This window comes from Conger conger, chromosome 19, assembly GCF_963514075.1.
Source record: "Conger conger chromosome 19, fConCon1.1, whole genome shotgun sequence".
NCBI classification, from domain to species: Eukaryota; Metazoa; Chordata; class Actinopteri; order Anguilliformes; family Congridae; genus Conger; species Conger conger.
Genome location: NC_083778.1, coordinates 13,434,135 through 13,450,427, shown reverse-complemented (window position 1 = coordinate 13,450,427; position 16,293 = coordinate 13,434,135). Strand labels below are relative to the sequence as shown.

Below are 16,293 nucleotides of genomic sequence, written 5' to 3'. Positions count from 1 at the left end.
GTATCACCAAATTGCTCCTTTTCATAAAAAAAAAGAAAGTTATACCGGTTTCCTAATTTAGACACGCGCATAAGGCTGTAAGCAAATTTGGACGTCAGCCACACACTATTTGCAATCATGCAATAGCCCAAGTCAATATTTGGGGAAACACTTTTTAATTTATTGAAATAAACCACAAATCAGCCTTTATCCCCTTTTCGGGTTGATTTTATTTATTTTTGTTCCTGTATTTTTCCCCAGGTTTGAAAATAACCCTGAGCATGTCAGGAAGACAACTGAGCTCTGTCCATGCCCAGTGGAGTCAGCGACGAAGCGTCAATATCAGCCAATCACGTGAGCCCATCCTCAAAAGGTGACGCCACACTTAAGATCATGTGAAGAAAACGTGCCGTTTCGTTTTTGTATTCCGCTTTAAAAAACACAAACCAGGGAGTAATCACAGAACCTCAAAATCATTCAACAGGTAAAACACATTTTTATTTGAAACCCATGAAATCATTTAAATAAAATAAAAAAAAAACACAAACATAAAGAGCTTTTCCTTTTAATTGAAACTCACTTGTATTTAGTGTGTGTGTGTGTGTGTGTGTGTGCGCGCAAGGCATAAAGGAAACGAGGGCCCGTGATGCTGTTTACTGGCTCTCTTTTGAGAAGGCCACACACTCAACCCCCAAGCTAGGCCACTCCTTTTGTGTGCACGAGAAGCGCGGACTCATTCACAGTCATCACCCAGAGAATAGCTCGACCCCCATCTATAAAAATCCCCCCCCCCCCCCGCTTTAATTGCTTTCCCTGCGAGGAAGAAGAAGATGACGAAGAAGCAGGAGAAGAAGAAGAGGAGGAGGGAGGGAGGAGAAAAGAAAACGCAAAGGGATAAACGTATAGTGGGGGGGGGGGGGGTGGTCTTCATTCACCTACTCCTACGCATTGTTTAGAAACAACAAACTGTGAACCCCACTCTCGGTGAATAGAGAGGCGCAGCGGTCAATAGCGGTGAAGGACTGGCTCGCCATTCTCCGTTTCGGCGAGGCCTGGCTTTTTTTAATGACTGATCAGGTTCAGAATTAATCCCCCACCCTCGCCGCTAATAGAAGTCTCGTTGGGGGGGGGGGGGGGGGGGGGCGAATTGCCATTGGTGGAAGACAGGGGTGCTGTTGTGTTCACGGGGGGATTAAACCTCACAGGGGAATCAAAAGCCACTCTACAATACAGTAATCAGCATGTTTTCACTGTGAAAAGCCCTACATTTTCCCCCATTTAGAAAACACAGGGCATTACCCCCTTTTCTGCCTTCCACAAAACCCATTCATTTGGCCCGTTTTATTATATGGATTATGCCTGTGTGTTTTGTGTACCCCCACTGCTTGGCAGACGAGGCCAGAGGTGAAGAAGGGTCTCCTCCAAAGAGGAGCGAAGGGGACACCCACCGCTTTTCGGCCCCGCGCTCCCTCCTGCAACCGGCCCAGGAATTTCCATTCTGTTCCCGCGCTTCGGGATTTTTTAACCCCGCGATTCCCGAACCCCCTGGAAAAAAGGGGCGCTCGGCGTCGGGGAAAACCGCTCCGCATCCGCGTACGAGACCCGCAAAGTTTTTTGTCGTTAAGAATCGTCACAACCGCTGTCGCGGCTTACGAACGCTGGTGAGGTATAACTGATTGTCGAAGAATTAAACGGCCTTAAACTGTAGGTTACAGTTTTTAACCTTTTTTTTTTTTTGCCGTCCTGGTCCTCCCGATAAGACACAGCATGCCAAATATTATTCAGTTGGATTGGGGGAGATTGTGAGAGAATATTTTAAGACGGTTTCCTATTTATTTTTGTGCTTAATTACACATTGTAATGGGAGGGTTTAACTGCTTTGAATTTCATGGTTGGATTTCTCAACTTTTTTTTTTAAGAAATGAAGAAACTTCATAGCCAGATAGAAGTACTGATTCCACTTCAGACTGCCTCCAGACAGTTGAGGCCTGGCCAAACATTTCTTGCGGTAGACAATTAATTTGGGATAAAAAGTTTCCTGCTCAGGGAACAAGGAATAAAAACAAAAAACTTTTTATGGATGGAAACATGAGCAGCTGAAGGATGACTAGAATTGCATGCAATGGAAGACGGGTAACATCTGGGAAATGGAAGATCCCAGACAGCAAGCCCTTTGTATCGGGGAGTCTACTGGCTGTGTTCATAACATCAATAGAGGAATAATATCGCCTGTATTGTACTTTGCAAAAAAGCAAAATAAACAGGTTTTCAGAATGTGCTGCACTGCGATGGAATGGGGAAGGGGAGTTATTTGATTTCTGTTACAATGGACAGCATTTATTGAATACAATTCATAAATAACACCTTACGTTATAGGATTCGGGGCCAACTTTCAGAAGCTACGGATGGCAAAATTAAGCATAAATGCAATGCATGCAAGTGCGCACTGGGCAAAAAACTGCCTGGCAGGAGATTTTGTATTTTTCTCTTTCAAGGAGACAAAATTGTCTCAATATATTGCAGTTAAAGATATGCTAGTGCATTCAGAAAATGAAGCAGCTTAGAACTGATTGTTTTTTATGTGGGGGGGGGGGATAAAATTGTTTTTCCCTGACTGCAGAAACCTGCACGTGGTCAGAGGAGAAGAGTCAGTTGCGTCACCACAATCAAACAACAACAAAAAAAAGTAAACTTATATTACAGAAGGTGATAAGGTTAGAAAAGCTTGCATCCTACGGTATTTGCAGAGCTAGGATAAATACAAACTTTGACCCCCTTGCAAAAATATAACAACAAAACTCATACATTTCCGCTCCAACTAGGGGTTTGGTTTGACGTCCTTTGAGAGAAGTGAACACATCATGACCGTAATCTCTCAAAGGTACATTGTTATAGAAGGTACCATGTCTTTTCTCAAAACAATTAAAATTACGATGTCCAAGTGCTAATTCTGATGCGGTTCACACCATTCCTAAGTCAGCACCAAGACAGAATCTCCGAATGTCATCCTTAACATCCACCATCATGTACAGGATTACGATTACAGATGCGTATATTTTTGTACATTATGATAACCTATGTGCATTATATATATCGAGGGATTAATACCCTGGACTAAGCACCCACGACCTGGAGGATGTTAAACTATTTCTGTTGCAGTGCTGGTGCTAATAATATACACCTTTCGCTGCATAGGGTTTGTTATTTTTAATCAGGTAAGTCACATCTGTGTTCGACACCAACGGTTAGTGCAAAACTGTTTTTTTTTTCTTTCTTAACCTTTCAAGGCATAAGATCACAAATTCACAGATTTCATGTGATGTCATAAGACAGCTGGCCGCCATATTGATGACTTGAAACGGTGTCAGTTTAGTGATAAAAGAAAATTCCAGCAATATGTTTCACTTTCAGTTGTCAGTTGCATTTTAGGTGGCACCCCTGTGGAAAATAACAGCTCAAGTTATAATAACAGCACCCCTGGGCAGACCAGCTCAAGCTATGTTCTGAAACAGCTGGTAGCTGGCATTTCAAGCTGGTCTAAGCTGGACTTTATGCCAGGGATGTTAAGGTAGACTATAGCTAATAGATCAGCTCGCTAAGATAAGTTAGTTAGCTTAGCAAGACTGGTTGATTAACACCACAATTTTTCCATCACATTAAAAGAAAATATATCATTAGATAGCGAGTTCAGGTTGTACATTAGCTGAAGTAGATATCAGTTAAACCATTACATATGTAACAGTTACTATAAGTTCATACAGCGATGAAGTGCATTGGACAATGCCCACTTCAGACACCAACACCTAATGATAGCTATCTAATAACAGTTAACTGTTCAAAGCCAAGCCTTAGTAGCTTTCTGCTAACTGGAAAATGTAAACAACAAAGTTAATGGCTTCACCCCAGCTTCTCATGAATGCAACACGCCGATGACCTACAAATTCAAGGAAAACGGACAGCAGGCAATCATATCGTAAATATTGTTTAAAGAAGAATTGCAAGTAATTTGTCATCAATCTGGAGGGGGTTAAACAGGTAAATTACATGGTTCACATCCTCTGAATGTCGATTTAGGTTTACATCCCTGTGCAGAAGTAATAGTCAGCTAGCTCGCCACCATCTGCTGTCAACCCCGACAAGCAATCGTCATTCGGTCATCAAAATAGCGGCCGCGACAGTTTGGTCAAGCGATTGAAATCCGTGAATATGCGATGAGAATGTTCTCGACTCAATGCAACACTCACAACTGGTAACTGAAAGCAACGGAACTATAGAACACGGATTTAAAATTTCGAAAAAAGAAAAAAAAAACATAAAAAAAAACAAACCAAAAAAAAAAACCGACTCTTCAAAAGGGGTTTTAAATACATTTGCAACAGGGAAGCTGTGAGCACATCCACCTGCCACTGGTGCTTCGCTGGGGAGGGGAGAGGAAGGGGGATGGTGGAGGCGGGATGGTGGCGGGGGGGGGTCTCAGTGGTCCCTGCGAAGGGGTTTGAGCAGGAGCGTCCCGTCCCTCTCCTCCAGCCGAAAGCCCATGTCCCTCAGCGCGGAGTTGTCCGCCACGCCCCTCCGCTCCAGCGCGCGCACGACCTCCTGGTTCTCCCGGTTGTGCTCCAGCAGGATCCGGATGGCGAAGACGGCCCACTGGCTGATGACTGCGGGGGGGGGGAGGTTAAGGACACAACAGGTTCCCCTTTAAAGACCCGCCGAAACGCAAGTGAGAGCAGCACTGGGTTTATGAGTGAAATGGAGCTTTCGGGTGGGGGAATTTTTTGAAGGACGGGAAGTCGATTTTTGACTGATGTCGACTGATGTTTCACTGATGGGACATCAAATTAAAATGCGCATCGCTGTGTGAAAGGACACTGATTGGAGGGGAATGAAAAATGTACAGACATTTCATCGATATGCGCGCCCACTGATACACAATGACACAAACTACACAAGTATTACAATTTTAGATTTTTTTAACTTGTGTTTTTGTGTTTTTAACTTGGGGGGGGGGGGGCATTCTCAGGACCGCCCAGAGTCATCCCTAGACGTTTGGGGACCCTAGGCAAAAACATTTTGGGGGGGGACTACCCAAAATGTCGGCTGCCGATTCTCCTGCTTCAAAAAAAGGTGAGAAGGCGCAGTACCTAATCTGCCTAGCGGGAGCGAAGGCCCTGGGAGCACCTCCGAACCCCGCTGCACATAAGTGCCACAACGGTGTGACAAACATACTCTATGAAACATTGACCAGCAGTGAGCGAGCTTCGTAATGAGCTTTGCATGACATGCCTGTCTGCAACTGTCCGTCAAGTTAGGTATTCTCTGTGTCTACAGCGTGTGCATTACAAACGATTTTGCACTGACGATGTTCGCCGAACGCAGACGTATAATTCAGTTATTAATTCCTCTTCAGCTCTCCACACGGAGCTGCTGACAGATGAAGTGCCTTCCATGGCTGAAGGTTTTTTAGTTTTCCGTCTCCTACCATCTACACTGCGTCTAACTCATTCTGCTGACCTGGACCAAGCAAAAAGAGGCTGTCCTTAAACTGCTGTTTGCGGTCAAATAAACCTTTAACTGACCTGTGTGTGTGTGTGTGTGTGTGTGTGTGTGTGTGTGTGTGTGTGTGCGCGAGTGTATGTGCATCTGTGTGTGGGTGTGGGGGACGGTGTGTGTGGGGGGGGGGGGGGTAACCATTAAGATGTTTGCTTAGCTGAAAGCCAATCAATTATGTGATGTTGCTGGACAATGTGGCGTGAGTGAGTCATGTGGGCTCCGCCATCAGCCGTGGGGTACAAGGGCAGAGTTTCACTCTCGACGATGCCCTGAACACACTCACAGAGGCTTTTATGTCAAAGGTGAATTCCACCGCGAAACAATCGAGCTCATTTAACAGATAAAGGCTTTGCTGATTCATTCTCTCAGTGCGGCTGGCCAAAGCGATCGCTCCACAGAGGGAATGCCGGCAGCACATTTCCGTAGACACACTGGATGGGTCACGATGACTTGCAACTCTTCCCTTCCTCGTTTCTGAAGAACTACACCGGGCGGGTAATTTGAAATCGCAGACCGCTTTGAAGACGGACAGATTCTGGGCCGAGTTTTGATACTTCGGTTAAAACAGACGATGCTGTCCGACGTGGTCGAACCAGTTCACTGGAGTCTGTAGAAGCCTACGCACCACATTATAGTCTTTAGTAAAGTAGGTACCTCATTTTAATCTTTTAGGAAAGCTTCTCTTCTACAAGTGAAAGTTCATTTTGTGGCAGAAGCCCCCTCGGAAATTCATTACAAATGAAAACAGTCATAGGACAGGGGAGCCGCGGTGGCGCAACAGGCTAAGATGCAGCAGACTTGTGGTTGCAGTTTGCTGCAGTTGCACACCGGGGACCGGGGACCGGGGACCGGGGTTCGATTCTCGGTCCTGCCTAAAGCCAAGTTTGGCCGGCTCATGTGGAGCAGCATAATTGGCTCGCTGCTCCTGGGGGAGGCACTTGGCAGGGTTAGTAGATCGCCGCACAAACAAGCACCTCGGACGCCTCAGAATCACGGTTACCAGCATGTGGCGAGACGGCTTGAAGAAGGCGTGTCGCTCTCGTAGGGCCACCGAGGGACGGGGTGTGGGCGGTGCATCTAATACTAGCTCTAATTGAATTAGATGGGGTGCAACAAATTGGGAGAAAAAAATTCGAAAAAATGTATTAAAAAAAACAACAACAAAAAAAACAGTCATAGGACAGTGGCCTTGTGGTGCAGATACGGCAGCGAGGGACGGGTTTAAGTCGGCCCCGGTTTCTGAATTAGCGCCTCTCCTCCAATCAGCAACAGCCATCTTCCACAACTGTGTGACCCTGCAGTATGGAAACGAGACATTGGCTGCTGGTGCTGGCTGAGTGTGCAGAACGTGAATGACACAACCACAGCCATAACTGGTGAATCTGCTTCAGACCTGGGCCTTCCCAAAATGAACAACACCCGGAGAACTGTACAATGGCACCGGATTCAGGGGTTGTCACGCAGCATGGACACAGTGCAGCTTGGTAAAGCCCCAATAAATAATCTGACAGTTACAGGATGAAATAATTCAACAAACATTACCTTATCATGGATTACAAAGTGACATATATGAAAAACTTTCATAACATACAAGGGCCATAGCCAATACACAACGGTCAACCTCTCGCATTAAGTCACTGGACTTAAATCATCTTGCTCATCGCTTTCTCCTACAGCTACACAAGCTAACGATGCCAATGAAAATGGAATTAGTCTTGGGAATTATCTCTATCTCTAAACAAGGACAGAGAGAATATTTAGTGGTACATATTTTTTCCAGTGCAGGGATCCTCTTCGGCAAACGTTCAAAATTTTGACAAACTCCCCTGCATTCCAGAAACAAACTAAGATTTTTCCTTTTTTTAAATGAAAAAGCACCGACTGTGTGCGCATCAGCCTTTAACCTCAACTCCCTTCCCCCAAAGGAACACACACACACACACACACACACACACACAGAAACAGGCACACACGCATATACACAAACGGGCACTCAAACTCGCACCCGTGTACACACACACACACACACACACACACAAACACACATGTATGCACACACAAGCATACATATAAACGCACGCTTCCATACACACACATACACACACACACACACACACACACACACACACACACACACACACACACACACACACAGCAGGTATATTCTCATGTAGCCGATTCACTGCTTGGTCACTCTCCCCCTTCGGTGCGTAACACGTGAATGTGTGTCTGGGGGCGGCGTGGGGGGGGGGGGGGGGTTCACAGGTTCTCCATTTCTCGGGGAGGGGGGGGGAGGGAGAGAGAGAGAACAAGAACGGAGAGAATTTTAGGTAACTTTGGCAGTCTTCCACCGAAACCATTAAACGCAATCCTGGATCGCTGCAAGCTTCCCTCCCCTGTACGTCTGAGCGCCGTTCGCCGGACCTGATAAACACTGACCGCTGCGATGTGACAGCCCCCGCCGCATCACTCACGCGCTCCGGCAGACCCTGGGGGGGGTGGAGGGGGGGGAACCGCTGTTTAATTTACTTTCTCAGCACTTGCCCAATCCGAATGTCAAGTCACCCGTGAAAGTCTCCCAACTGCACCGACAGCCTCGTCTTGGGTGGGAACGTGAAAGTCGTAGCATTTATTTTTTTTATTATTGATGATGATGATCCCATGTCTCTAATAGTGGACCACATTTATTTATTTATTTATTTTTATTTATTTTATTTTATTTTATTTTATTTTAGGACCAGCTGTGTCCTTCCTGCTCTGAAAGCAGTGAATGAATTTCACATTAAACACCCTTGTTGTTCGTACGTATCCCCCACGCCAAATCTGAAGTGCAACAAGAGATTAACACGAAAGTGAGCTAATATTCCCATTACCCTCTTGTTCCATTGCCCAAAGAGGTGAAATTAAACATGCTCTAAAGTCCCTAATCCTGGCAACTCTAAGCACTTATATTGTGTACTAAGCCTCCCTTGGAGAGGCCTCTGATGTTTCCATGGTTACTGCAAGAATACCACAGCCCTATTTGTTGCAAATCTACTGAAAGGAGAAACGCATTTGGACATTTAGGGGGAAATTCTGGTCAAATATCACATAATTTATAATTCAAAAATGTTGGCGTTTACTGATTTTTTTGTTGATGTTGTTGTTGTACAGCTTCAACTAGAAATCAACTCAGACTTCCCACATCCGACATTTATTTATTCAATTTAGAGCCTTCATTTTTTTTTTTTTTTTTTTTCATAGACTGAAACGATTTTCATTGAAAATAAAGCCGAAATAATGGCCTTTCACCAATGGCTTCCTGGGAAACCAGGCTGTGGGCCAAGTAACAACGCATAGCCTTTTTAGACTTAAAACTTGTGAAGTTCTTGATTTAAAAGACTGAGACAATCAGTTTCTAAATGTTATTAAATCACGAAAACACTCCGGGACCAACCTCACAGGTTTTTAACAAAAGCGAGACATTTGCCAAATAAACTTTAATGCTTCTGGACAAGGCGCATAGAGTTCTCGGTAGGCTTCTTGGTAGGCAGTCGATCACTGCAATCGCAAGTATGAGGAATACTTTTCCTTTCTGTTCAATTACAGGCTACAGTTTGCATTTGGTGCTTCCAATAGAAGGTTCAAAAAGCAAAAACCTCAACTATCAAATCACAAAAGTATTTATGCAAAACTGCTTCTCGTTTGTTTTCACTTAAATGAAACAATTTATAATAAGAATAAAAATGTTGAGGGTGTCTCGGTGGCGCAGCCTGTAGAGCACTGACCGCATGCTCATTGCGAGCTGCGACGTGGGCGGTTCGAATCGAATCTCACGCTCACGACTGCTGTCTGTTCTGGCTCCACGGTGGTGGAACGAACTCCCCGTTGAGGTCAGAACTGTAGAATCTCTCCCCACCTTCAAGCGCAAGCTGAAGACACACCTCTTCAAGCAGCACCTCTCCCCATCCCTCCCTACCTCCCTGTGAACCTTAATTGTTGTCTCTGTGACTTGCTTTGTGTATCGGTATTTTTTAGTTGGCTAGGTAAGCAGTGTTTTGATAGTTAACTTTGGTCACTTTTGCTCTGTTTGTTTGTTTCTTGTTTAAAAAATAAAAAAATAAAAAAAATAAAAAATTGGCCCTCGTCCTTATCTTTGTTGTACAGGTAGCAGTTCAAATTGTACTTCCCTCTAGGGTCTTTCAGCGAACTTATCCCTGGTTATGGATATGCACTTTGTTGTACGTCGCTCTGGATAAGAACGTCTGCCAAATGCCAATAATGTAATGTAATGTAATGAATCCGACCGTCTGAAATTTGTCGCATGTCTTCCCCTCTCTCTCGCTCCCATTCTTCCTGTCCCTCTATACTAGACTGTCCAATAAAGCTTAAAAAAAAAACTTAATTCATGCTTGTACATTTAGGCAATGTTTCTAATAAATTGCCCATTGCCATTCTGAACAAGGACCAAATATGCAATTGTTTAATGCAATACTCCTGCATCTGCGGAAGTCCCAGCTGAGTGGAGACTCCACTATACTTTTTATTTTATGTGCTAATTTGTCTGAATGGCAATTTGGGTGCGCTTGACTAGTTCTACGCATCTAGAAGCATACATTTTCCTGTACATACTTCAGGCTTTCTGAAAACCACACCATCATAAAATAGTCTCGGAAGTCAGTTTAAAAAAAAAAAAAAAAAGAGAGAGAGAGAGAGAGAGAGAAAGAAAAAGAAATTCTGGCCTTGGGTGAAGTCCTCACTGAACTTTCCATACACCCAACCAAAAAACCCAAAACACAAACAGCCAAGTCCCTCCCCTGCAGTGTGGAAGGGCGCACGACAAACGCAGGCCCCTCAGGCCCCGTACGCATGACCGAAACCACAGCCGAACCAACATACGTCCCCCTCAGTGTACCCTGGGGCCAGGGTCAAAGGTCACATGCCACATTACGGCCGCAACATGAGTCACCCTGTGTGGCTGCCGGTCCTCATCAGTGCTGAATCAGGACGGGTCGCCCCAACAGTTCAGGCCACTTGATATTTCAGAACTGAGTGTTCAAGGGAAGATTGGGAATAAGCTGACCTTTGACCCCTGACCTTTGGCCGGGAGAGAAATGGTGGTGTTCCTGAACACTATGGACAATATTTGCCTCAGGTTTACTCGAGCTTAGATCAAAATCATAGGGCGGCCTGTATGATTCTGAGCAAGGCCCTTAACCCTGCATTGCTCCAGGGGAGGATTGTCTCCTGCTTAGTCTAATCAACTGTAAGTCGCTCTGGATAAGAGTGTCTGCCAAATGCCATTAATGTGATGTAAAAAACTTCACGCGGCGTAAGAGACCTGACAAGAGCTACGGGTGGTAAGAGCCCGTGAAACCATAATGACTTTTAATGACTTTTGATGGCGGAGAGGGAGAATAAAAAAAGAAAGCAAAACTAACTCCACGCAAAGCTCATGGAAAGTCCCACAGACGTGACACAAAGACTAATTCCCGAAACCTCGTAAAATGCCCACGACATGAAACGGCATAAATACACATGTCATTCAAAATGAACTCCTCCGCACTGAAAAAAGCCAAACAGAAAAACAGCCAAAAACAACAACGGCCGACGCCATGATACCTTTCACAGAGCACACCACAATATGGTGAGCCTCGCTCTCTTTCACACAAATGATAGAAATGGTTTATTTTTCCTTTTCACGGTGAAATGCACACAGTACACTTCCAAAAATAAGTCGACGATAAAACACTCAGAGAGGGGCCACTGACGATGGCGGGCCGAAACCGAAACACTTGTCCTCAAGGCTGGTTCAGACTTGAAGGCCCAAAATGGCCGCCGCGGTTGGGCTGACGCAGCTTCCCGCAAAAAAAAAAGAAGAAAATACAAGCCTTGATCCCCCGAGGATCACCGTTTTAGCTAAGTTACCCAGCGTACGCAGAGTATCCGTTGGAAGAACAGCACAGAACATGCAAGTTCTATGCCGACGGAACGGGTGCCTTTCAAAAATGACAGTTACAGTCGAAGGCCACTGAACTCGGTTTAAAAATGCCATTTTTTTGCCCTGTGTAATCAGGAGGGGGAGAAGAGAAATGTGTGAGTAAAGCACAAAGCAGCGCAGGAGTTTCGCATAGTCATCGCAGGTGGCCACTGGGTAGTCTGGTTTATGTTTCGTCCCGTTTCCCAGCAAAGCGTCAACCGACCTTATCTCCGCGGAGCCAAAACATGTTCCAGACTACACCAAAAAACGGTGACAAACACATTTCGACACCAGATTCTGCGGTAGCCGGGAAAAAAAAAAACAACAAAAAAAAACACCGTTTTCGGTCGTAGCCGGTCGGGAATAAAGGCCCCCGAACTGAACCGACCCGACCCGACCGCACGTCACCGAAACGCCCCCGCGCCGTGACAGAGTTCGAGAGCCCTTGAGATTCTCATTCTGCCTTTAAAGAAACGTGTTTTGACTGCCGCTCCTCGCTCTGTTTGCAGACTGCCCCGGCTCCCAGTGCGGTATCGGTGGCGGTGGATGCCAAAGGAGAGAGAGAGCGTCTCTGTGCCAGGGAGCCCCCCCAGAGGGTCCCACCGCGAGGGGGGTGGGGGGGGGGGCTGAGGAGCTGTATCATAGCAACAGAGAGGAGATAAATCTCTGGGGAAGTGAGCGCAGTGCAGAGGGAGCGGCACCTCCTCAAAAAAAAAAAAAAAAAAAAAACCAGCGGCACCTCTCCCTCTCTCCCTCACCCACCCTCTCTCACCCTCTCTCACCCTCTCTCTCTCTCTCTCCCCTCACCCACCCTCTCTCACCCTCTCTCTCTCTCTCTCTCCCCTCACCCACCCTCTCTCACCCTCTCTCTCTCTCCCTCCCCTCACCCACCCTCTCTCACCCTCTGTCTCCCTCCCTCCCCTCACCCACCCTCTCCCTTTATTCACACCCAACACCATTTCCTGCTCTTTGGCGCCCCCTTTGCCCAGCTTGCTGCCGGCAGTGTGGAATTAAAACCCTCCCATTGGGTTTTTCATCCTGCCCGGTGCAGTACCCTCATTCGGCCACGAGGAAGAAGGGCAACCTCATCACAGGAACGTTTACGTTTCTTGAACAGGACTTTCTTTTTATACGACCAGGTAATGTGCAGAGTGGGGGAGGGGTTCTTGGTCTTCAGAAAGTGAATTTATTTTGGAGAAACAGAGAGCGGGTAAGAGAAAGAGAGAGCGTGAGAGAGAGAATGAGGGGGAGAGAGAGAGAGGGAGAGGGAGAGAGGAGAGAGAGAGAGAGAGAGAGAGGGGGGGGGGGAGAAAGAGTGAATACGCACGACACACAGTCAAAGGCCCTGTTAAACTGACATGATACGATGTGGCCCAGAGACCCTTCCTGTCAGCAGGGCCCCCCCCCGTATGTCGCTGGTGAGCTCTGGAGAGGACGGCTGCAGGTCACAGGCTGGGCTCAGAGCACCTGACTGCAGGTTGCACAGCCGTACCACCTGGTCCCGTCTCCTGACCCCCGCCCACTCCTGGCTAACCATTACTGAAGATTAATGAAAGGTCTCATCTAAGCTTTAATCTCCAATGAAAAATTATTAGGGGGGGGGGGGGTAACTGTGGCAACAATGTGCCAAGGCGGTGGGGGTAGGGCGGGGAGGGGGGGTAGGTCAGCGGCCGAGAGATTTTGATTAAGTAGACAGCGGGTATTGATCTGGGCAGATTAAAAACAGGATGTTACAACAGGGGGGCTTGTTTTTTCGGGCCGGCGGCTGGAAGGCATGCGTGTCGGCGGTGGAAGTCGGCCAGCCGGCCGGGGCGGGCGGGCGGGCGGGCTGACGGGATGGGAGAGGACAGCTGAGCCCCGTCATGGCTGCCAGAAAGCAAACATTCGCCGCGGCGGCGAGTGACATCACCCGTTTACCGCTCCCCCACCCCCCCCCCCACCCCCGCCCCGCCCCGGCCTTACAGTACAGTCGCTACTGTATGGACCGCCAACGAAACGCGTGCCTTATCAAAGGGTACGGGCTCAGGGAACGGCAACAGGAATATGTACGCACACACACACTTCTCAAGCATCAAAGGTCCCATATCGCGCAAACTTTCCAGCCTTTCATTTTAGGTCATGATGTCCGACGTCTTGTGTGCGTGCGGTTTTAAGTACCAAACACAATTTCTGTCCAGTTTTACATGCCCATTCTCCAGCGCTTCACCAAGAACGGGCTATTTCAGGGACTGTGTCTTTAAGGCTCATTGAGATCGGTGGACCTCTGTTCTGATTGGCTGGCTAGCTCCAATGTCAGTTCCGAGAACTTTGATTTTTTTTTTTTTCTGGCTACAAGGTGGGCCATGCTGAAGCAAACGGGCACATCACTGCGATGTCGAAAACGTCGCGGAACTCCAAATGGCTTGCTCTTCGTTCGGATTGTGTGGGTTTACTTGGGAACTGCACGTCCTGTATTTTCACAGTGTTTTCATAGCGCCGTCAAGTCCCCTATAATCCACATTGTGAGGGAAATGTCACTTTCCACAATACGGGACCTTTAAACGATAAGCTACGTCCACACGGACGTACTCACAAACGGGGAGAATGAGTCAAAGGTGGACTCAACGGTTAGTCAGAAGCCCTTAAAAGGACAGAGCGCGCAAAACCCGCGGGTAACTGGGAGGGCTGGGAATGTGGGAGGCAGAGACGGTGACCACTATATCTGAGCGGCCACGTTAGTCATGGACCCAGCTCCAGAGTTATATGTGAAAAACCGTGAGTGGAACACATGACTGAAGAGAGCAGGGCTTCAACTTTCAATGAAGCACGATAAAATTTAAAAAAAATCAATCTTTCTGACTCACACTCATACTCATACACACACACACACACACACACAAAACCGCCTGAACAACCACACCACTCCCGGTGCATGGAGTGCTCTTACATATGCAAATGCAGTTTGCTGCTTAATTGCTCCGGGGGACTGGGAATGCCCAAAGGCAGATGTGTAAGGAAAGCCGAACCCTCCTTCCCGCAGAAAGAGACCCCCTCGATGAGCAGTCCGGCGCGGGCCAGAATGAACCAGATTGCCACCGTCGCTCCTGACTGGACCTCCCCACGTTACTGACTCAAAGCCCAATGAGAACGGGGGGGAAGAAAGGGAGAGATGGAGAGAATGACAGAGAGAGGGGCGGGAAGGAGAGAGATAGAGGGGGGGTGGGGGGCGACAGAGAGAGGAGAGTGTGAAAGAGGGGGGAGAAAGGAGAGGAGAGAGATTGAGCGAGGTGAGGAAAAGACAGACGGAGAGAAAGAGAGGGAGAGATGGAGAGAATGATTGAGAGAGAGGGGAGGAGAGGAGAGACAGAGAGAGAGAGAGAGAGAGAGAGAGGGGGTGAGAAAGGCAGAGGGAGGGAGAGAGATAGAGAGAGGGGGAGAGCGTGAGGGCGGACGGGGCAGTCGGGGGAGGTCAGATGTGCGTTCTCGCCTGACTCCGCGCACAAAGGCCTGCACCCGGCGGGTAGAATCCTAGATTCCTGACATTCTAGAGGCAGCCTCCTGCGAAACGAGCCGCCGCAGCGAAGAGCGGGAGTTTCCGCCCGCGCCAGCCAATCAGGTGCTGACGTGTCCGTCCGCGCCAGCCAATCAGGTGCTGACGTGTCCGTCCGCGCCAGCCAATCAGGTGCTGACGTGTCCGTCCGCGCCAGCCAATCAGGTGCTGACGTGTCCGTCCGTGCCGGCCAATCAGGTGCTGACGTGCTAACACGCTAACGCGCTCGCACGGATCCCCAAAAGAAGAGCAGTCTCCGAGGACAGACGACAGGGGTGTGTGTGTGTGTGTGCGCTCCGCTAGTTTCTCACTGACACAGGCAGGCATCGAGGCAGCCGAACAAACACCGCCAGACATTTTCACACCGAAAATGACAACGAGGACGAAATATAGGATGAAAAATTGTTTTCATAAGATTTTGGGACAGGCGGCAAACAATTCAGATGTCAGCCACCTTCCATGCATCACCGGAAATGCCTGTATACTTTCAGGATGGCAGTTGGACATTCCCATTGGATTCATGGGAATATACACAGTTGGGAAAACTACAGGGAAAAGCCCAGGGCTTGTGTTCAGCTATTTTTTTTTTTTCTTCTTTCACAACAGAACAGGTTCGGGTGCTCAACTGATACGACGAAAGGGGCACCTTAATCCCATACACTGTGGTATTGTGAACCAGTCACAACAGTGACACCTAGTGTAGAACTGCACAACTCAACAACAAGAGGCTGTCTTCTGCCTGTGACGTCATCAAGCCCCTCACGGGGCAGGTTCAGCGCGAAATGTTTCAGATTCCACTAATTCACAACGCTTTCACCGCGGTTGCAACTTAAATAACTGCAGATAACTAAATAGCAGTCAAAGCCTAACTGTTCTCAAACCCATCGAGAAAATTGTAGCCATTTAATATCAAAATGGAGATTGCGGTAAACTGATTGCACTAATGATAGTTATTTCTCAATGCCTTCGTGAAAGGGATTGCACAGTACATGCCATCTCGCTGACAGTGCTCTTGGCGGAAGAGCATCACCCCAATCACAGATGAACAGACAGTAATACACGTTCCAGGCGGACCGATTCGATAAAAAAATGGACAAAAAAATACTTGCGCTAGACATGCCCCCCCCCCCCCCCCCATTTCCAAACCCGGTCTCATCACCTGCAGTAGACCGTCTGTCCCGTTCGTGCCTAGACAGATCGAGGTATGTGGCGAGCCGGGGTTTTGAGCGCGTCTGATTACATGGATGAGTTTATATCGTGTGTCTCACGAGGAAAG

The 16,293-nt window shown here is 47.5% G+C and overlaps 1 protein-coding gene across 1 annotated transcript in view; it reads right to left on the bottom strand.

The window, feature by feature from the left end:
• Positions 1-455: 455 nt before the first annotated feature.
• The window catches only part of atxn10 (ataxin 10), a 49,222-nt gene continuing 33,384 nt past the window's right edge, over positions 456-16,293 (bottom strand). Inside the window, exon 11 of the mRNA XM_061229414.1 lies at positions 456-4,637. Within this exon, the coding sequence (XP_061085398.1) occupies positions 4,453-4,637 (185 nt within the window). The 3' untranslated portion in view covers positions 456-4,452. The remainder of the gene's footprint in view (positions 4,638-16,293) is intronic.